This window comes from Gavia stellata, chromosome 22, assembly GCF_030936135.1.
Source record: "Gavia stellata isolate bGavSte3 chromosome 22, bGavSte3.hap2, whole genome shotgun sequence".
Classification (NCBI taxonomy): domain Eukaryota; kingdom Metazoa; phylum Chordata; class Aves; order Gaviiformes; family Gaviidae; genus Gavia; species Gavia stellata.
Genome location: NC_082615.1, coordinates 10,129,446 through 10,151,733, shown reverse-complemented (window position 1 = coordinate 10,151,733; position 22,288 = coordinate 10,129,446). Strand labels below are relative to the sequence as shown.

Sequence of the window (22,288 nt, the reverse complement as noted above, 5' to 3'; positions counted from 1 at the left end):
TTGCTGTCAGCTCTGCCTTCCATTAAAGGAAGATGGTGAAAAAGATAAAGCAAAAACTTAGATTCCTGCCTATTGCAGATTTGTTTTCCCATAATGGAGACAAGCCAAAGCTATCACATGCTACAAGAGCACTTGACTGACAATTGTTCTCCATGGTATCTTAGAAAAACTTCCAGTACTTCCCACTCCCCCCACCTCCAATTGGTTGCAAAAGTGCTGGGTGCCGAATATAATAAGCAAATTATGGCTATTCTCCAAGGTATTTACCCACAGTTTTTGGAGAACGCGGGTAAGTTCAGCCCCTAGATTAGAATTTTTAACTCTCATTACTCTTCTCATCACTTGCATTGTCTCAATTCTCTCTAAATATACTGAATTTAGAATGTAATTCATAAATAAAGGAATAAAATCACTTTTATTCCTTGATTCTTATATACTTGATATGACTATTACCAACTTCAAACACTCAATTTCATGAGGTGGGCCTGAAAAGTTGAGTTTTAAAACTCAGTTTAGAGTCTCATTACCAACCCTGTGGTCACAGAAATAAAGTTCTTGTTTTTTCTATTTTTCCTGCATAACTATGAGAATAAGATCTTTTAAATGAAAACTGAGTTTCTCCACATGATTGTAGAAGTCTAAGCTACTTGAATGGTCCCTGGTTTAATTCCAAGGCTATGGCTCACCAACAACCTAGTGACAGCAGTGGACTGGACATCAACCAGCTATAAGTTAAGAGTCAGTTAAACCCAGCAGATCCAATGTAGGATCTGTATTTCATGTTCCTATGTTCTTCATGTGACTACAGAACATAGAAGATACAGCTGAAAAATAATTTAATTTAACTCTTTCATTTATCCTTCAGATTTCCCTCGTTCCTAAGAGTCTGGCACGAAAACGGATTTGGAATAAGAAGTACCCTATTTGCATTGAACTTGCCAAACAGGATGACTTTATGGCTAAGGCCCAGACTGATAAAGAGAATACAGAGGAAAAGTTGTCTGCTGAAAAAGTGGACTTGAACAATGAAGAATCCAAGAAACCTCAGGATGGAGCAAAGTACACTAGCCAAAAGGATCAAGTGCTTTATCTCTTTGGAAGGACAGGTAGGGAGAAGGAGGAATGGTTCAGAAGGTTCCTGCTCGCATCTAAGCTGAAGTCTGAAGCAAAGAAGCCATCCAGTTTATGTGGGAGCAAGCCAGGTATTCAAATTCTGTATTCTAGTAGAAGTGTCTATAAAAAAGAAACAAACCTAAGTTCTGTTTTCACAGTGGTAGTTAGAGCAACTGTGGAGCCGTAGTGATCTTAACAGACAAATAATACTAAAGACATTCTTCTGCTCCTTATCTTGGTCTCTCATTCCTACCTTCCTACCCTGCCTTTCCCTCTGTTGGCTATGTACTTGGCTATATGCCCTCAACTATTCTTACTATTTTTAGACTGTTTTATGTGAATACAGTGTTTTTCAATGACTGTAACAACTCCTGTAACTTTTGTAAGGACGAATTGTTCAGTCTTTTTTTTTTCTCTGTACTGTTGGAACCGATGTCAACATTTTCAGTATCAGACTCAGTCCTCTTATTACCCGTTCTTCCTCCTCCAGCCTTCCTTCCACTCCAATCTCCTGTAAAGAATAAAGAGCTTTCTCATGGGTTAATGTCACAAGAAAATACATTTTTGTGCTTAAATAAAGTCCTGTGCTAATACATATCTGAACCAACAAACATGTTAGTCTACAGCATTGAACAAATGTTTGAAATACTAGTTTAAAACCATCCTCTGGTATAATTTTAAATCTGAATGACTCATGCTTTTCTGTCTTTATCTATTCTCTGAGAAGCTTTTTAAAAATTGGTTAACATCATTATTTCTGGCACATAACTTCTTGAAATGCCAATGCAAAATTAATGGCTAATTAAAATTCTAATAGTTACATGCTTTTGACAGTCCTTTTAATTGTAACAGTCTGTAATTAAAAAAAAAAAGTTTAGTTATAGGTACATTTTAATCACCTGACTTTTATTTTAGGCATTCTCCAGCAGGGCTGTTAGGAATTCTGCCATATGTTGTACATATGTGAGCATCCATATTTAAATATGCTATTGATCAGCTGAGTTTTCCAGTCACACATCCTGCTGAGTGCTGAATCATACCAAATATTGACTAATTTGGGTTTAAGACCACCTAAGCACACAGTAGTGGAATTTACTTTTACCTTTCAAAATGAGAAAGCACTGCTCTGAATAGTCTTTTTTCAGAATAAGTTATATCGCAAGCTAATTTTGTTCCTTTAAGTGTTTGATCATACACTTTGCTATTTGACTGTCAGGTTTCTTTTCTGTTAAACAGGTATTATTCCTTTTGATTTAGGGGTCTTGCCAACACACAGTAGAACTGATAGTCAATCTGGAGTTCTCACACACAGCCGAAGCAGCAGCAAGGGAAGTGCAGAAGAAATTGCATCCCAGCCGAAGCACAAAGATCTGGCTGGCAACGTGCGGCAGAAAATGCTTCTGGACTACAATATTTATATGGCAAAGTGTGTTCCACATGAAAAGAAAAGCCCTTCAGGTAGTCCAGTCCTCAGTGCAGATAGCAGCCCTACAGCTGTGAAAAAGGTAATACTTTTCCCTCAAATGGTACATCAGAGGCAGTAATATAATTTATCTTGTTAACTACTATTTTAAAAATGAGTTCTGTAGAAAGAAGAATTAATTTCTTTAACTACAGATTGGACTTAAACTTTTTATAAAGTCAGTGTGGGTTTTCATGCTTGCCAGTTCCGCTTTGACCACAGCTTCTTCTTAATGTAACATTCAAGTTTCTCATTGATTTAGTTTGACTTCTTATCTCCCAAGAACATCTGTGGGTTTTTTGGCTTTTCCAGTGTCTTGTACCTAAAAGGCTGTACAGCTGAAGGCAATATGGCTGTAGATTCTCTTCATTAGGAATGCACAGGTGTGTCCTGAAAACCATTGGTCCCAAAAGAACTTACGCTTAAGCTTAAAACAAACAAAAAATCAAACAAAACTCCACAAACCTCACTTCCCAATAGTAATAAAAAATTAAACTTTTCTGTGTATATTCTAAAGTAGATTGAACTAAAAGTATATTTTTGAGGTCCTGGCTTGTTGAAACAATTTAGGTGGAAGTTTTAGTACTTGGTAGTAAAATTGATCTTCATTTTCTGCTGATCGTGGGGAGCTGAAGGCCTTCTACGATTCCTGAGTGCATCTGGGCACCTGATTGGGACAGGATTGTCATATAACACAAGTATAAGTTGGATGCTGTTCGTAGCAGTTTTTCAGTGCAGATATTACAGTATAAATTCTGTTTTCAGCCCCACATTTGGTTTAGCTCATGCGCTCTGGACCACATGAAGTAGTACTTTTTGTCTTGGACCTGAGAACTGTTTTTCTGTTGCATGTTTCAGAAAGTGCTTAACCTCTTCAGTTCTTCTCGAGAATGATGTCCTGGCCCTGCTGCCATGAATAGGGTTAGGAATTTGCCTTTAGTATGTATCTGATGGTCATCTGGCTGTGGCTTTGACGACAGTGGGGCAATTTTTCTGCAGTATACCTGCCACTTGGGTTGATTGAGGGACAGAAATGGAATTGGGTCTTGTAGACTACAGCTTAATTTGGACTGTCTTGCTCAAAAGACATAAGGCATGGGTAGATGGATTGTATGGTTTCCATTTTAAATGTCTTGTAAAGCAATACGAAATGGTTGATGTATTAATATTGTGTAGTACATAGCAGCGTAATAGTCGGAGCTATAGACATTGTTCACTAATCCTTTGGTCTCTTGGACTGCATTTGAATCACTCTTAATAAACAGAACCTTAGTATAAAGTATGACACTCCTAATAAATGGATCCTTAATGTGAAGTACAGTCACCATTCACTCAAAAGATGTAATTCATGTCATGCATCTTTGTTGCTGGATTTTGATACAACGTCCAGAAAGGAGTAGGAGGTCACAGTATAGTATATGAATAAACACATCTCGTGTTCCCCCAGGAAAAAAGATATTCTAACCCCTGACGACCCCTGAAGCAGTGATGAATTCGCTGCTCAGTTTGGCACGTGTCAGAAATCATTCTATAAATAGATCAAGAGTGCTGGCAGGAAACATGCGTCACAGCAGAAGCTACTAACCCGGCAATTCTGCCTGCGTGAGGCTGCAGCCATTGGGAGCAGTCATTGCCAAGAAGTGATGTTCAGAACTGTAGCATCTACCTGACTGCTCTTAGAAAGCACTGCTTTTCTGCTGGCTTCAGGATTTCTGACTGTACCAATAAAAGGCAAATTCTCCTTTCATTGCAGGCACTTGAGATATGTTAAATATGTTGTCTTTCCTTCATGGAAACCTCCTGGTTTTAATGAAATACATGGTAGCATGTATTATTTCAGCTGCCTTTGCTTCTGTGTCTGTAGTCAGTGATCAACATCTGAACATGTAATATTTCCAAGTGTTTTGAGATGGTTCCCAAGTAAACCAAGGCATAATCTTCTTGGACTGTAAACAAAACCTTTAATGCAGCAGAAGGAACAATATGATTTGTGATGTTTCTGAACTGGATTTAAGGATGTAAGATTGGGTCTGTCTTTCCTGTTTTTTGATAAAACAAAAGAAGAGTGGAGTAGCTGTTCTTCTAGACCCTATTGGGAAGAGAGAGTGTCTCTACTACAGATTCATTTATAAGTCTGCCCACTCTGGGCTTATCTGCTTTTTCTGCCAGAGGTTAAATTACATACAACTTTCTCATTTGATTGCCAGAGGTGAATCCATATGTATGTAGTCTCATTCACTCTGTTGCATGTCAGGATGATGACAAGCAAGCTCATGTCAGGCCAGCTGATGTGGTTGTAAACCTACTGTCTGTGCTGAGTATTTAGTGTTCTTAGCTAACCCAGGCTATAACACTGGACTTCCCAGTGTAAATGAGGCCTTTTCTGACCTCAGTTTATAGAATTTATAGAGCTAAATAACCTGTTCTGTGTTTTCAGTTACCAGATGCGCATGTGGAAGCTGAAGAAGAAGAACAGGAGGCCTGGGTGAATGCTTTGCTTGGAAGAATATTTTGGGATTTTTTAGGAGAAAAGTATTGGTCTGATCTAGTGTCAAAGAAGATCCAAATGAAACTTAGCAAAATAAAGGTAACTAATCTGGAGACTTGCACTACACATTCCTTATGGAGGAAAACAAACATATAGTCTTTGAGTTTTAAAACAGTAGAAGAAACACTTATTTCACACTTACATGTAAAGGACAGGTAAATAAATGTGATGCAGAGTTCCAGTTCAGCTTTGCTATCCACTTCACAGAATCACTGAGATTGGAAAAGACCTGTAAGATCATCCAGTCCAACCATCAACTAACCCCACCATGCCCATTAAACCATGTCCCACAGTGCCACGTCCACACGTTCCTTGAACACCTTCAGTGGTGGTGACTCCACCACTTCCCTGGGCAGCCTGGTCCAGTGTTTCACCAACTCTTAGTGTTTCACCAACTCTTAGTGTTTCACCAACTCTTAGTGTTTCACTGTAAGATCTCAACATGTTAACTTTGTTGCTTCAGTTTCAAATGAACTCCAGCTTGATTAACTATTTGTGTCTGTGGAGTTTTTATGTAAAAAGTAGATGTATTATTGTATTTACTTTAGGAATAAATAGAACTGCTTGTAAGTTATGAAGTCTGCTTTGGGAAATAGTAGATTTCCTTTAAGATGGAGGAGATTAGGGAACCACAATTTTAATGTGCTCCTGTTAACTTCAGACATACACTGCTTGTGGGAGAGGTCAGTGGTGTGATGGGATACAATTGTGCATCAACTGCAGAAGCTCAAAGGGTGAAGGGAGGAGTGATGCTTTTGAATGACTTACAGGTCTTCCCTTTGCATTCTGTAAGTTCTGAACAGCAGCAGTTAATCATAGGGCTGTTTAGCTCCTAGTGATTGGGGAGGAGTTTGCCTGTTCCTAAAGGCACAGGAAGATGTAGTCTTGCTGACAAAAGCTCTGAAATTTAGCTGCCAGCACTAGCTGTGAGATAGTGTTGCTTGTGCTTTGGGAAATAAGCGGTAACCTAATTCTGCCCTGGCTGTTTCCACAATTGTGACAGCAGGGTACCCAAACATTTCATTGGAAACAGTTTAGGTGGAAAGACTGGGAACGGGGTACGTATGTATTTTTGATAGGTTAAAGCACTGTCTGTTCACAGGAGAGAGACTTTCTGTCAATTAGAAAGACTTACAGCAAATAGATACCCAAATCATTGTGATTCTGTGCCTCTGTTGGAATACTGAAAATATGATACGGATTTAAAGGCTAATGTGCTATGAAAGAATTTGCCGAAGATAAAAATAGCTGAGATGTTGATATTACTGCCGCTATAAAATATGTGACTGAATTTAAAATCCAAAGAAGTCTTTGATTTTTATTCACGGTAAAACAGGGTTTACACTTTATTCTTGAGCTTTTTACATGCTTTGACTAAAAAGCATGCTGGAGGTTTAAGGTCAGTATCTGAATCTCAGCATAGTTTTAAAAACATTCCAAGTTCAGATGCTGAATCTCTCCCTAAAATATTATTTTGAAACTGATAACTGTGAAATCCTAGAATTGGAAGAAACTTGTGCAGTTGCATTTGTGTTCTTTCACTGGTGGCTTTTCAGGTCAATCCATTCTTTAAGTTCAATGACCTTTTTTCTCTCGGGAAACAATGATGTTTAGTTCCATAACATGGATTTGATTTTTACATTGTGTTCGTTTAGCTGCCGTACTTCATGAATGAGCTAACTCTAACTGAGCTTGACATGGGGATAGCAGTGCCGAAGATCCTTCAAGCCTTCAAACCTTCTGTTGATCACAGAGGTAAAAATACACATTTCCTCTTCTGGTTTTGCCAGATTCATGCCTTTCGTACCTGTGGAGAACAGAATTTTGATCTGTTGTTATTGTGGATGCTTTAATCAGGGGAAGGTACACTTAATAAGAGCTTATTCTGAGGAGATACTGAGTGGTCTCTGTCTCCAATAATAGCATCAGGCTTGGTATAAACAATCCTACAGATAGGGAAATATGATCGTGTCTTTCCATTGGAAATAATTTTAGTTTAGTTCAGTAATTTGCATGCAACAGAGATGCAGACCTGCATCTGATGCTCTGTCATGGACTACAGAGAGCAATGCACATCTCCTCAAGGCAGATCTGATTCTGTACCATAGCAGAAAACAGATTTGGCTCTCTTCAAGAGAAGTTGCCCTGTTCTGAAAACAGTGATTCAGAAAATACAATTGCAATAACTCAGGAAACGAGAATACAGTGTTGCTTTGAAAAGGAACTTCAAAATACAGCATCGTTTTATGTCGTCAGTATTAAATACTGATTTTTTTTTTTTTTTAAGCTGAATGATTTTCGTGCTGCTGCATTGTCAATCAGAACTGTTTTTCTTTTCTGTTCTTTCTGGCTTGCATATGGTCACAGGAGTATATTTGAGGATACTCTTGTCGTTTAAGTGGTTTCACAAAAAGACAAATCTGGGTTCATGTTTTTCAGCTTCAAAAGTATTTGTTCTACACGCTGAGGAGAGGTAGATGCCGTCTTTCTTCTGAGACATGTAATCAGAGCAGTTTTTAATTTTAAATTGTTTCTGAGTTTATTAAGGGTTTCTTAACTTGTGTCCTCTCACTCCATTCACTCCTTTAGTTACCATATTGTTACACCGGGCTGGAGAAGTGAAAGAGCGTTATTTAACTCAAGGTGGAGAAGTTTTTAATTGGTCTAAAGGGAAATATTTCCCTGGAGGACCTGTTTTGGTGCAGCTGTGGATTGTGTAGCAAACAACTTATTTTCGCTTTAAACTGCTCTTTCAAATTTTTAGATGAAGATCTTCTCCAAATCGTTTCTGGATGGTGCTAAAACCGATAAACTGGTAGTGAGATGGTAGGAATTCAATGAATTTACAATACTTGTTAAGAGTGTTAAGAGCCTCTCCAGAGGCTCTAAATTACAGGCCAGCAATGAGCCAAACTTCGGCAAGTCTCAGTAGCATATTTAGAACAATAACAATGAACATGGACAGAGCAAAGTTTGAACAGATAGCTAGCTGAAAATCATAACAGGATCAATCTTCAGTAGCTCTCCTGTGCACAGGGTTTCTAAGTGAGGAACAGACTATCATGTTTCTTTATGTAGTATCTTCTCAGAGCATGAGGGTACTGAACACACAGCAGGTATGTAGTACCGTGTCCTTTCCGGCAGCGCTGGTTGGAGGAGATTGCAGTGTTGAACTCCGTGGGTTTGAGGGGGTTTCTGTTCACTGGGGTGGTTTGTCTCTTCAAGATCTTAGTTCTGCTCACTGTTCCTAAAGGTCAAGCAACAGTGGTTCCCCAGAATGGAGAATTTGTGATAGAATTCAGCTGTGCACAGTATTAGATAATGAGCCAGTTTCTGCTTAGAAGCAATTTATACTTCATCTTTGCTCATATTACATAGTTTAGACCTGGTCTTTTTAAGGTTTATTTAACTGTAGTTTTGATGCAAGACTTATTTGTCTGCCACTCTTAACTACAGCGCTCTTCTTCTCTAAGTCAGATGAACGGTTATCATCAGACCTTTGCAAGAATACGAGATGCATGAAATTTAGGAGGAAATAAATAAACTTTATCGCTAATATTAAAAATGTTATGCCATTCAGATCACTGACTAAAAGCATGAGAAGGTTAGTAAGCTCTAACCTTTCCCTCGTAAAAGTGTGAGCAAAACAGACTTTGGGGAATTACTAAAATTCTCTTGGACATACATAACATATTAACTAATGCTGCCGGTTGTATCCAAATGCTATTGTTTGCTCTTATCTCACTTGAGACTTGCAACTCCTTGGGGAAAAGCCTTATCTATAAAACACTGGGTACTTTGCTCTCGTCTTCTTGAAAGTATGTTTTCCACTGAGCTTTATAAACAAAGCATGTTTGAAAAGAGCAAATTGTTTTGTTGTCATGAGGAACAAAAACTGTCTTTTAAGAGAAATAAAAATTGAATAGATGGAATAAGCTCATGTGCAATCGGTATTCAGGGAACTAAAACATATTGCTGCTTCTTGTTGTATGCTTCCTGCATGGGACCACAGGTTCTCCACAGTACTTATGACATGCTCCGGTGTTCCCAGTAGCAAAGTGGCTTCACCAGTGGTAGAAATTTTATTTTGAGTTACAGAAAATGAAGTGAAAACTAAAAAAGTCATTATATGTATGATGCTTGCCAGGTGGTTTCGTGGTTTCTTTTTAAATGAACTTAGGCTTTGGGGTTCTTGTCAGTGTTTCCCTTTCTGTAGATTTAAACATTTTTTTAATTCCCTTCTCTGTTCTCATAACTTTAGTTGTAACCAAAGACTGTAGTTCTAAGTCATGAGATGGGATTTAGGAGACTGCCGAACACTTGGCTTCAATTAATTGGCAACAACAGCAGTGAGAACAATTAACTCTTTCAGTTTCTTGTGCAGTTAAACTGTGACAAGCAATCATTTATGGTAGAATTTGTAATCCTTGTAACTTCTTTCATATTGTCGAATGACACGTGAACTCTTAGTATCTGAGTTTTTAAGAGTTTGCAGAATTACAGAAATAACTTGTTTTGCTATTGTACTTGAAAGGACATAAATAAGGGGATGATAATTGGAAGTGCTTGGTTTCATAAGGATAAATGTATTTGTTGGTAAGTTGACCTATGAACAAGCCACACATGGAAAAAAAAAAATCCTAAAACTTCAGGCCAGTATCCAGAGCAAACACTTAAGAATATTTTTTTAAGTGTTTGAGACAATCAGTCATTTGAGGTAGCCTTTTGTGAGGCTTTAAAATGCAGTTACTAGTTGTGATGTGCTTTGTTTCATCCATACTTTTTTACTAGTGCTTGATTATGAGGAAAATGTTATATGGTTCCTCTAAGTAACTAAATTTTTTAACAGACAATGTTAGGGAAAAAAATATTGTTTCTGTTAATACAGTCCTATTTGGATGACAGCATATGCTGTAGTATTTACTGTATTTCTGTCAAGGCTGGGAGACCAGATAACTCTGAATAAATTGTACCATCTGCCCAATTCTTCACCCCCTCTCCCCCCCTGCCACCTCCCTTTTTCCCTCTGGAAAATGAATATGAGCGTTTTCTGGCCAGAAGGAATTTTCCCTTTCAGTAGTGGCATCTTTTGCTTAATTTGATCTACTGTTAAAACAACATTGACGTTTGAAGCATGCTGACTCATTGGTTATCCAAAAGGTCTGTTTAAGCTGTTTTGTTAGTTGTTTCTGATGATCTTACTGCTACTTCGTTACTGTAAAGAGGAAAAATCTATATAAGCTTTTGTTTGAGTTTGTGTGTTTTGTTTGAGAACAGCGTTAGAAAAACTGTATGATGGAAAAGAATAACTTGGGTTAGTAAAGAAGCAGCTTGCCTTCAGTACTGCTTCCAACATGTAATCTCATAGTGTATCAATGACCTTGTCTTTGGGAGCGGTGTGTATTTCTGTTAATATAAATTAAATGGGTGGGATTGGGGACAATGCCATTCTTCTGATATGTTTTTGCAGAAAAGAAAACAGTTGTTCTTTAACTGAAAAAGTGTGTCTTTTCTAGATCAATCAAACCCAAAGAGTACTTAACCATTAATTGCTTCCAAATAAGTAAATAAAAGCAGAATGCATTAGCGGTTGATGTGCCAGATACTGGTAGGGCATATCGTGTGCAGCCGCAGTGTCTGGAAAAGGAAGATGCATAATCTATGCTTAGTGGCATCTGATTTCTAATCTCTGGATCACAAATACCCTACAGCTTTTTTTAATCAGTGGGACTGCAGGGTGTCACTTAAGAGGCAGGACCTAATCTTGCAATTACTCTCAAGACAATTCTTTTGGTGATTGCGATAGGCGAATAGTCTGCCCAGACAATAGGATTTAACTTAGAACAATTCTAGACATGTAGTATTAAGTAATGACCATGTTTGCTGTAAGTCATAAGAAGAATGCCTAGAGCTGAGTTACTGAGCGAACATTTTCATACTTCTTCGATACACCATTGTTGAAAGCAAAAGAGACCGCAGGTTGTGATGTGTGGCAAGGAATATTGCTCTGGGATTTCAAGTTTTGCTTCATTTGGACAGCGTAAGTAATATAGAGGAGTGTCCCCATTACTGTTTGGGCAGTACTGTTTGAGCAGTACCGTAAATAGTTTTGAACTGAATCCCTGATTGTATTCTATTTTCTTTATCTTGATGCAGATCTCTGAAGCAGTTCAGGTGTGTGTAAATGACACTCCTTTTTTAGATCATTAGCTGTACTCACTGATCTGTCTTTCAGCATGGCTTTGATTCGTATCTGAACGTTCAACTCTGTTCCATAAGCTTAATGTGAATAGAAAACTTAATTTGATAAGCTTTTAATTATTTCTGAATTAATGGTATAATTGGTTGATGAAAAAGTAGTTTTTCCTCTTTGGAAAAAGTGTGATGTATGGACTTTTTTTAAACAAATTTTGGCTTGACATTAAAATAAAGTGATTGTGACTGTTCTTAAAGTGACATGTTTTTGCTGTTGCTGTTAATTTTAGGACTTTGGATTGATTTGGAAATGTCCTACAATGGATCTTTTCTAATGACCCTAGAGACCAAGATGAACTTGACCAAACTTGGTAAAGAGCCGCTTGGTGAAGCGCTTAAAGTTGGAGAGATTGGCAAAGAAGGGTAAGGTATTACAATGGTAGAATCAAGCGAGAGCTTTCATAAAGAAAAAGTGAAATTTTCCTTGCTTATATGCAGCTCTGGCTCTGCAATAGACTGAAAGGAGTTGGGGGGTTGCATACATGTGAGTGTAGAACTTGGCCTTTCTGTGCAACTTTAATGTTTGATTACACCGTTGGTAATTGTCTTAATAAAAGGCTTTTGTAGTACAATCATTTTATTTTTTTATATATATATATATATAAATAAAAGTAGCATTTTAAAGTGTTCTGTGACTAAAATTTAGTTTTGTCTTATGCTTGATTTGGGGTCTTAGCCAGTAAGACTTGAATATTGGAGATATGTGCAGATATGGAGATAGACACATGTAACATGCTACTACAGCATGGTACAACTACAGTTGTAAACCATGTGATAGTAAACAACTGTGGAAGGTTAAATAGGCTGTAATTGTTATGTGAAAACTTTTTCAGTAGTTTTATTGCATCATGGGAATAATCACACCCCTACTTTAGTCTCTGGTTTTCCTCATATCCCACTTCTATTTAACTGCTATGTCTAAGTGAAGTGCCTTATAGATGAACTAATTAGAAAACACACATGCTGTAACTTACCTAACTTTTGTATTTGTGCTTTCCCTCTCATTTTTGTGATGTTGTTTGATTTTCATCAATCTGTCCATTTGTATTAACCTGGTGAGTGACACCTGTCAAATATCCATCCCATCAGCTGTGGAGTGTTGATTTTCTTTGTGTTGTATTCTCTTTGTACTGAAGAAATCTGCAGTCCCTGAACAGTAGGTGGTCTCTGATTTAGTGTACAACCATTGCCAACAAATCCAGAAAATATATCTGAACAAATAGCCAGATTTACAGAATACATAAAATGTTTTGGTGTTTCAGAATTAAGATACTAGATGCTTTATATACTCATGTTGTAGCTCTAACCATTTATTCTGAGATATCTTGAAGTAATACTTAATAGCACCACTATATTACAGTGCAGTCATGACAAGAAAATAAATGTGGAAAAACTAATGGCTGAATGATCTCATACACTGGTAGAAATTCAGAGGATTTAAAATCGACCTAGATTCTTGTTGTCACTGCTTGAAACAAATATTTCTGAATTTACATCAGTATAACTGGTAGGTGTGATTTTTGAAAAATCCCTTTAATCTTGTCCACCCAAAAAAATGGGGGATAGAGATGGAAATGTCTATACAAATTGAATTCTTGCTTTTCTTCCCCATCCCTTCAGGATTTTCTGTGTGTATTTTTTTTTGTATCTGTCCAGTGCAAGTATGGCCTCAAATAATTAGTGAATGCATTGATTTCATATTTAAAAATCAGCTTTATTCTAGCTGAGCAGTAAGCCCCCAGCAATGCAAATGTAAATGTCTGTAGCTAAGCAACCAATTACTTGAAGGTATAACTGTTAACTGTGTTGCTCCCTGCACACGGCTGTGATGTTTCAAATGCTCAGGGCCAGGTACCATGCCAGCTTTACATAAAGAGCAGTCTAATGTATTCTAGTTTGAATGAGGTTTTTTTAGTTGCTTAGTTGGTTGTTGGGTTTTTTTTCCCCCTTAAATACAGTGGATATTGTAAACAAATAAATTAAAGACTCTGAGAAGTATAGAACAGTTTGATTCTCATCTATGCTTTCCATTGTGTTAGTTAATTTTACTGGCTTTTTTAATTATCAGTTGATAATTGCTGTGACAAATCAACCTATTCTGCATGCGCTTGCATCCACAATCGTATTGTCTGTGAGGCATTGCTTACACTCATTTCTGTCCCTCAAGAGCCTAGAACAAACCCCCTCTTGAGATGCAGTAACCACAAACTCGTGTAAGAAAGGCATCTACTCATCCAGAAAGAGGAGGATGGGGGAAACAGCACTGAGTTTTAACTGTCCTTGGATATTGTCAGTGTAAAGCAAGACAAATGGTTCAATGTTGCAGTCCATTCTATCATTGCTGCTGCATTACTGTTTGAAATAGAAGTGAAGCGTGCTGTTACATAGTTTGATAATGCTGTCTTGCATGCACTCTTCAGGAAAATACAGCTCTCAGAAAGGGTGGAAAACTATTTAATTGCCAATTTTATAAAATCAACACAGTAGCAGGTTCTGCCATACCAAAGATTAGGCAAATGCAGGCAGGCTAACCCAAAGTTACCGCAGTTTCTTACCCCATCAGTCCTTTTCGCTGTGTTGTACCATGTAAAAACAAATCGACAAATGGTAATTCATAAAATATTGTGCAATCTGCTCAGGAACAATACTGTAGCTCCAAAGTGTTTTTCTGCCAATGTTTGTGTCATATAAATGGTCCATTGTATGCAGAGATCCCCTGAAATCTCACTCAAGCTTGCTTATTGTTGCTTTGTTTAATGCGAGGAGATCTTGTGGTCTTAGCCAGTCGGTGCGTGCTTGTGGAGGCACTTCAGAGGGCCCCATTACCCAGGCAAATAAAACACCTTCTTGTAAGAAGGTGACACCTTTGAGAGCCTTGAAAATGCACTGGGCATGCTTTGAACTGGGTGGTATGACATGCATAGGAAAGTGAAGTGAGGTCACACCCAGGCAGAAAATGTGTAGTTTGAATCTGACCTAAAAACGTGAACTTCTCTCTGAGAAACAGCTCCAGCATTGCTATGTGGGCCAGTGACATGAACCCTAAGCCCTCAGGGAGCTGGTTCACTTTGGTGTGCTGTTTCACTCTTCTGCAGGTACAAAATGCATCTCTGGGTAAGAAGTAGTTTACGATTCTGATTCCATAGCCTGGGTAGCAAATTCTTCAGTGTAGAGAGGTCATGGGATTACTGCTCCAGTTCTTAAATTGGCAGTTAGGAAGGAGTGTTGTGCACTGTCAGCTGTACTTGAACTGTCCTTTTACGTTAGGGTTTCATGCAGCAGCTAACGGTTTGTTCTGCGTACAGAATAGCAGACAGTAGCCTCAGTCCGTGTCCTGTGTGAGGTTATTAAATGCTTCAAATAAATTTCCAAGAACACACACACAAAAAAAGAAAGAAAACACAGCTATAAACTGTATTCTGAACGAGCTGTGGAATATTATAGTCCTGCGTGTACTCCCTAGGGCTAAAACCATGTACTTTTGAAGCTTGTGTTGTGTAACTATTTCAAGCTCTTGCATTCAGTAGAGATCTGTTAATACTGAAGTGTATTCACTGTATCCTTCCCTAATTTTAATCCGTTTAAAAGATTTGAAATTTTTTCTGTGATTGTGTACATAAACTCTTCCATAGTTGAAGTCTAGGAATTAGTTACTATTGTGTGATATTTTGTACCGTAAGAGCAACACTTGTTTGATTTTATTACTTCACTTTTTTCCCCTCTTCTCCTCATGACATTCTTTACCTTAATCCATCTTGGACTCTCCTCAGAAAAAAACACCAACAAAACCTTCAGTCCTGTAAACATCATTCACTGTGTCAGAGGAGCTTAAAAATGCACAAGTCCGAAGGTCAGTTTCCTTACAAATACAGTAGGGAAAGGAATATTTCCAGCAAAGATACTAAAGGGAGATTATAGCCTAAATTTCTATGGGACAAAAGTATCTATGCAAAACATCTAAGAGATGTTACTTCCCAGGGTTATGTTAGACTTTTTCTGTTAATACAGTTGCCGTTTTTCTACACAAAATTGGTAAGTGATGACACACACTAGCTACAGTAAGGTGAATCACTAGTTTGAGACAACCTTGCTCTGCCAGTGTAAGCGTTGTGCATTTCCTTTTGGAGGCAGATGACGAAGATCGATTCTCTTGTGCTTTGCACGTGTTACCATTGCTGGAGATATGTCTATGCTGCAAAAATTGTATGTGTGTGAGTAGATAAAATGGAATTTATTGACTCGGGTTAAAAGTGCTGTGAAGATAAGGTATATACGTTGTGAAGATAAGGTATATATGTTAGCACCTCAGTTAACATCTCTGAGGGATTCTGGGATTCAGTTGGTAGATGATGCCATCTTAAGTTGGAGTCCTGTGTTTGCTTTTAGTACAAGACAGAATCACATGTTCTCACCTTTCAATTTAAAAGCATGTCTTTGTAGAGTTTTAAAAACAAACAAAAAAAACCTGTCCAGCCCACACACTACGCAACTTTCATGGGAAGTCATGAGCAGCAACAGAGATGCTTTCAAATGTATTTCAAATACCCTCCACATTTGATTTGAATATGTAGAATAGCCATTCCCCTGCCATGCTTTTCTATGCAGGATTACGTTCCACTGGAGAAAACAAATTTTCTGTTTGAAGCTAGCTCTGACAGACTGGCTTCAGAGTGGTTTCGGTTTTGTTCTTTTAGATAGAGTTTATTAAAAAAAAAAAAAAAAAAAGAGGAGGGGACATTTCAGAGTCTCCAATAGAAATACATGTAATGTCAGCCAAAGCTGTACATGATGAATAGCTATTTAAGAATATTACATTTGACCTGGAAATTGCATTGTTTCAGTTTCAGGCCAAGGGCGTATTGTCTTGCAGACAGTGATGAGGAATCCTCCAGCGCTGGGTCTTCAGAAGAGGATGATGCTCCTGAGTTGGCAGGAGAGAAGCAGGTGACTCCAGGAGCAGAAGGGTGAGATGGCTACATGGTGTTTGTTAATCCTTTCCTCCCCGCTGCATTTCCAGACTTGGTGTAACTGGTATCTTGGTCCAGTCCTATAATGCTCATTGTCACGCAGGATGTCAGAGCGTGAGTATATCCGAGCAATTAAGCAAACACAACTCACCCGTTTCTAGAGCAAAGAGCAGTAATCAAGCCATGTACTACAGATTGAAAGGAAGCTGCTCTGCTGAGTGTTTTACCATGCTGGGAGCATTGTTCACCATACAGCACTTCCGCAGAGTGACCTGTACAGAGCTCCGTTTGACACCTCCTAATTCCTTCGCTATTGGATTACAGAGGGAGCCAAGTCTTTGGGCCAGAGAAACTATGGGGACCTTCCCCAACGTGTCTTGCCTGGTAGCAGAGCCAAGAACAGGATTTTGTGTGTGAGCTTGAAATACTTTGTATACAGTATTATACCCGTACTGGAAATAAGGGATCAGCAGGATCAGTGTGTTCTTTTCTTTAAGAACACAACTGCCATTCAAGCCTAGGTTTCTTGCTCAGGGTTTTGTGGTTTGTTTTTCTTCCCCGCTCTGCGCGCCCCCCCCCCCCCCCCCCCCCCCCCCCCCGCCCCTTCCCTTTGAAGGGCTTTGAGTGTCTGGGCTATGCAATACTGCCCTCTGATGCTATGCAAGAATTTTAAAGAAAATTTCCTAATGTCAGTTTTGCCACATCATTCCTTGTTTTGGCTGCTGTTCTGATTTTTTTTTTTTTTTTTTTTTTTTTTTGCATCTGATTGAAATTATGCCATGCAATGAGAAATCTGTCTCAGATAATCACAATGTTCCCTATGTCTGAACACATCTCAGTGATTTTACAGTGAATATACCAAAAGGCTCCATGATATATTCAAAATATTGAAGGGAGATCCCTTGGAGTTTTATTCTGAAAACCTTTTGACAACTATGTGATGAATTGTTGCAATTATTTCAATAGATGCATTTCATATCTTTAAAAAAATGTATAGATCATATAAAGAACTCTAAGGACAAAGAATTTTTAAGTAAAATACTGAAAGAATTTCCTTACACCTTTCAAAAATCTGTATTACTATCACTATAGAATCTGGTGAGAGAGTAACTACTTTGTCTAGATAAAGTTACATCTAGTGTAAAATTCAAAAGCTGAAATTAATTCACCCCTTTTGTTATAATCTTAGGAGTTTCTTGTCTTATCTCATTTACATTTTATTTACAGGAGAAAGTTCTGTAAAAGGCTGAATAAACACGAATTTTTTGTAGAATAGGAAAATGTCATTTCCTTAGCAAGGCAATCTCTGCTACAAAACATCAAGAGCCACAATTAGGTATAATATAGTGTTTGAAAGTATCAAATTTCTGTTCTTAGAGTGTATATTTCTGAAATAGGATAGGTGTGAGAGAAGACATTCATTCCTTAAAGCATCTTTTTTAAAAGCTAGGATGCAGTCTGACACTATCGCCAGGAAAAGTAGCCTCTTTGCAGGCGTAGTTAACCATTTTTGGAATATCATTCCACCCACTGCCAAAATCGCCTTCCTTTTCTTTTTCACCACCTTTGTACTCATCGTAAATGCTACATTACCTTAAAATGAAAACCTTTTTGTTAAACACACACTGTTAAACAGATGAGACATGATGGTTGGGCCTTCTGTGCTGATACGTGCATATGTCTCGGTGCATCTGCATCTTGACAATTTTGTTAGAACAGTAATAGAGAGGTGGTCACTTCTCATGCCAGCTTGCTGGCATAAATGATGTAAGTATATCTGCAGTTTTAAAAAATATTGCATTTCCAATGCCATCTGGGAAGGAGGAGTGTTCAGACTGGACAGAATGTCAGCTAGACACTTGCAGCTGACAGAGTACAGCTACTGTGTGCAGGCTCTGGTAGGTACTTCTTGGGCATGTGAATATGTATCTGTTTAGAATTTTTGTATCAAAAACTCTAATGATCTAATAGGAAATCCATGGGTGTCTTAGCAAACAATAGGTTTAAGAAAATTACCTTGATGTACTCTTTTTCTGTTCTCAAAGGTATGTCGGAGGACATCGGACAAGTAAGATCATGAGAATTGTGGATAAAATTACTAAGTCAAAATACTTTCAGAAAGCAACAGAGACTGAGTTTATTAAGAAGAAAATTGAAGAGGTCTCCAATACTCCATTGCTGCTAACAGTTGAAGTACAAGAGTGCAGAGGAACACTAGTAATTAACATTCCACCTCCACCTACTGACAGAATATGGTAAGAGGAACTTACCGCAGAACTAGGCAATGTTTCAGGTGTGTGCTACCTAAGGGATTGAAACTAAAAAAAAAGGTAAAAGTATAGCTGAAATGGGTTCTGGAAGAGATGCAATACAAACCAGTTGTAAATGAGGTAGGAACCGCTATTAAGAGAACACTGAGAGTTAACACATTTAAGTATATGCTTTGTTGGAGTGTTTATAATAAAACCTGTTCTACGTACTCTCCTAAGGTATGGCTTTCGAAGACCTCCCTACCTGGAGTTAAAAGCTCGGCCAAAACTTGGTGAGAGAGAAGTGACCCTGGTTCATGTAACTGACTGGATAGAGAGGAAACTGGAACAAGAGTTTCAGGTGTGTTTCCTTTGCATTTTCTTTCCATTAATGTTAGTTTTGGTCTATTAGAGGGATGGGTTTTTTAATTTTTGCATGTCCCCTATTTCATTCAAGACTAGTCGGTATCCTCCACTGCTCCTGTTCAGTGGAAAGGTTGTTAAGCACTCAGGTGAAACTGACTTCTGGGATGGTCTCAGGACCATGTGTTAGACCTGGATGGAAATCTGTTTTAGCACTTGTCAGAATGATTTTAGAGACAAAAATGCCATTTCTTTGAAATGGGTACTATGTCAGAATTTGTAGTACCTAAATAAAAATGTGATCTAGGTGCTCTTAAATGATAGAGGGCCAAACTGTTGTCTAAAGCTAAGAACAGATGAGACAGTAAGGTGTCCTGTTACTACTTCCTTTAAAATAAAATACTTTTTTAAAAAAATCACATTGACCATACTGCAAAATAGGAAAAAACCTCCAATTTTACAAATACTTGTAGGATAGGAAAACAGTTTACTGACCATATTCATTCTGGACCCCAACCTGTACAATCAAGCAGAAATCAAAACCGCTTATTTCATTAAAAGTACGGTTTGAAAGTATATGTGTAAGACCTGAGAAAGCAGCAGAGTTAAGAAGAGTTGGTATGTTTCCTGCAGTGCCATTTCAATGTAACGGAAAGTGAGCTTCAGCTACAACTGTAACACAACTAAATGGCTTGAGTTAATGGAGACTGTATGGCTTTAGTACGGGCATTGACTCAAACAATGCTGAACTCAAGAACCTTTTATCTGGAAATTCGTTGCATTTTTAAACTAAAAACTAAGGTTGCAAGTGGCATATGAAATGTAACTTGGTTTAATTACATCTTTTTCACAGAAAATCTTTGTCATGCCAAACATGGATGATGTTTATATTCCTTTAATGCACTCAGCCATGGATCCCCGCTCCTCTACATGCCCTCCTAAAGATCTGATCACGGAGGCCCCTGATCAACCGTGACATGAGGACTCTTGCAGTTTACAGTATTATAAAAGTTATTCTCATGGTTTTATGAACTGTGCTGTAGTTCTCATCCTTAACTTGTGCCACTTTTCCCCCCCCAGGACTGCCTATAACCATACCTTTGTGCTCACTTGCCTGGTTATTGTTCCTGTGTACTTCAGCTACATGAAGTTTCATTCCATTAAGCAGTTTATTTTTGTACTGGCTGCCATCAGGATTTTGACTCAGAGGCTAAGATGACCTGTTCTTTGGGGGAGGGAGGAGGAACCTAACTGTAATAGATCAAGGAGCTTGACGACACACCTTTTGTTCAGCTTATGTTTTCATGCTATGTTAATGTGCATTAAAGCATTGAAAGGTTGTTTGGCAGCAAAGGAACTGCGTGCCAAATGGAGAAAATCCTAAATAAGGAATGAATTTATAAAACTGGAAGAATATTTTTCTTTCTCAGGCAGTTGGAGGTGTAGAATGAACTGTTTTATGTTCTTTCACTTCTGCAGTCAATAGCTTGTGTCAAGCAATCGAAATATGAAATGCTTTCAGGATAAAAGAATGTAAATTGGATGTATAGGTAATATTGTGATTCAGTGTGGTATATACATATTACTTTTGTTTCATACAGAACTTGTGCTTTTTTTGGGAAGCAAGTAGCCATAAAACACACGCATCTATCAGTGAAGGTGGGACTGTCAGATTTTTGTAAATGAGGAAAAAAAGTTGGTAAAGCCATGAGACCAAACCATAGCAAGCCGCCTTATAGTGAGGTACAATCACCTTGGTTCATGATTAATTCTGAATGTTTAAAAAGACATGAGCACACACATAAAATGTCTAATACTGCACACGACCAGAAGTACTTAGTTACCCTACTGTGTATAGAGCCTCTTGCTACAATGAAACACAACAAGTTTTTTCTTAGAAGAGAGTTTGTTGCTGTGAGTCTTTTCCATTGCACTGTGTTTACACGCAAAGCAGGGGACCAAATTCTCACGTTACAGCTGTGCAACTCCAAGCATCCAATTGCTTGATGTTTGTGAAGACAGCTGTGGCTGAAAGATTTTGACCCCCATGCATTATTTTTTTGGACTTTGTGGAATAGGAATTCAACCATTGCAGTTATTCAAGCTGATTGTGATGTAATTAAAGACTGTTTCTGCTAATTAATGGCCAAAACTAAGGGGGGAGGGGGAACTGCCTTTTATTTCTATCTGGTATAATGATTCAAGACTAAATGTATGCAGTAAATCCAATATTTGAGCACTACATATCCACTATTTAACACTTGTAATATTTTTCTGATACTCAGTGTTGCCAACTCTTCATGGATGTCAGAAACTGTTTTAGTTTACAAAGAAGGTGAGTTTTGGCTCTCCTTTTATAACATGATTTGCTTTTTTTTAGAAGTAATTTTTTAAGAACTTTTTTGTACATTGTGTTGTCACATTTGATGTAAATCAAAATTTCCATGTGTAACTTGATGATTTACCATCTCTAAATGAAGCTATTATATTGAAGGTTTTTTAAACAGCACCTTGCCTGAAACGTAAAAGAAAACTAGCATTTAATATATTTAAAATTAATTCTATATTTGAACACCTATTTTGGTTACCTTTAATTGAAATATTAGTAGGTTATATTTGTTACCAGAACTCCTCCTTGACCATTCCAGGCTGTGTATATTCTGGGGTTGCTCTGATTATGTAGGCATTATTTGCCTTTCATGAAGTCTGCATGTCTTGTACGCAGGTCTTTTTATATGATTTAATTTCTATGTGCAATAACTAAAGTCAAAGGACTAGATGCACTAATGTGTAAACAGATTTAGACTTATTACACAAGATTGTCATATTGCACTTCATAAACTGTGGGTAACTACAATCTGCTTGCTTTGTTTTATTAAATAAATTTATCCCCTGCCAAACAATTATTCAGTTAAAATTTATTTCTACATAGTGCTTAGCCCCTATCTTCTGCAAGTTGTTTAAAAAACTTCATTAGAAAGGCAACTTGCTAAGATGACAGTGTGCTATGTGCTTTTCAGATTTTTTTTTTATATACCCGAGTTGTACTTAGTGGTTATATGAGGATTTTAGGGTTAAGCACTGCTGAGGCTGTTCTAGAAGGAGAAGCTTAAATGGGGTAATTTTACTGTTGTGAAGAGAAACTAAATTTCACTGCAGCAGTTACTATTCACATGCTTTAAAAATGTATTTTTTAATTTTACAGCTGTGAATACCCTGAAATTACTACCAAGAATTACGGAACAGAGGTGGCATGCAGTACCCCCTGTAATAGGTTTGGTGGTGAAAGCCTCTCCAAGCTTAAGCATCTTTTTACAGTCTTCCTAGACTC

At 37.8% G+C, this 22,288-nt stretch overlaps 1 protein-coding gene across 2 annotated transcripts in view; it reads left to right on the top strand.

The window, feature by feature from the left end:
* The window catches only part of TEX2 (testis expressed 2), a 56,124-nt gene extending 34,223 nt beyond the window's left edge, over positions 1–21,901 (top strand). Inside the window, exons 4-12 of one of the 2 annotated variants that reach the window (XM_059828190.1) lie at positions 866–1,202; positions 2,371–2,618; positions 5,013–5,162; positions 6,779–6,878; positions 11,609–11,741; positions 16,220–16,342; positions 18,391–18,600; positions 18,835–18,955; positions 19,811–21,901. In XM_059828190.1, coding sequence (XP_059684173.1) covers positions 866–1,202; positions 2,371–2,618; positions 5,013–5,162; positions 6,779–6,878; positions 11,609–11,741; positions 16,220–16,342; positions 18,391–18,600; positions 18,835–18,955; positions 19,811–19,933 — 1,545 coding nt within the window. In that variant the 3' untranslated portion in view covers positions 19,934–21,901. Of the gene's footprint in view, positions 1–865; positions 1,203–2,349; positions 2,619–5,012; positions 5,163–6,778; positions 6,879–11,608; positions 11,742–16,219; positions 16,343–18,390; positions 18,601–18,834; positions 18,956–19,810 lie in introns of both variants that reach the window. The other variant, XM_059828189.1, reaches the window with a different exon arrangement.
* Positions 21,902–22,288: the final 387 nt, after the last annotated feature.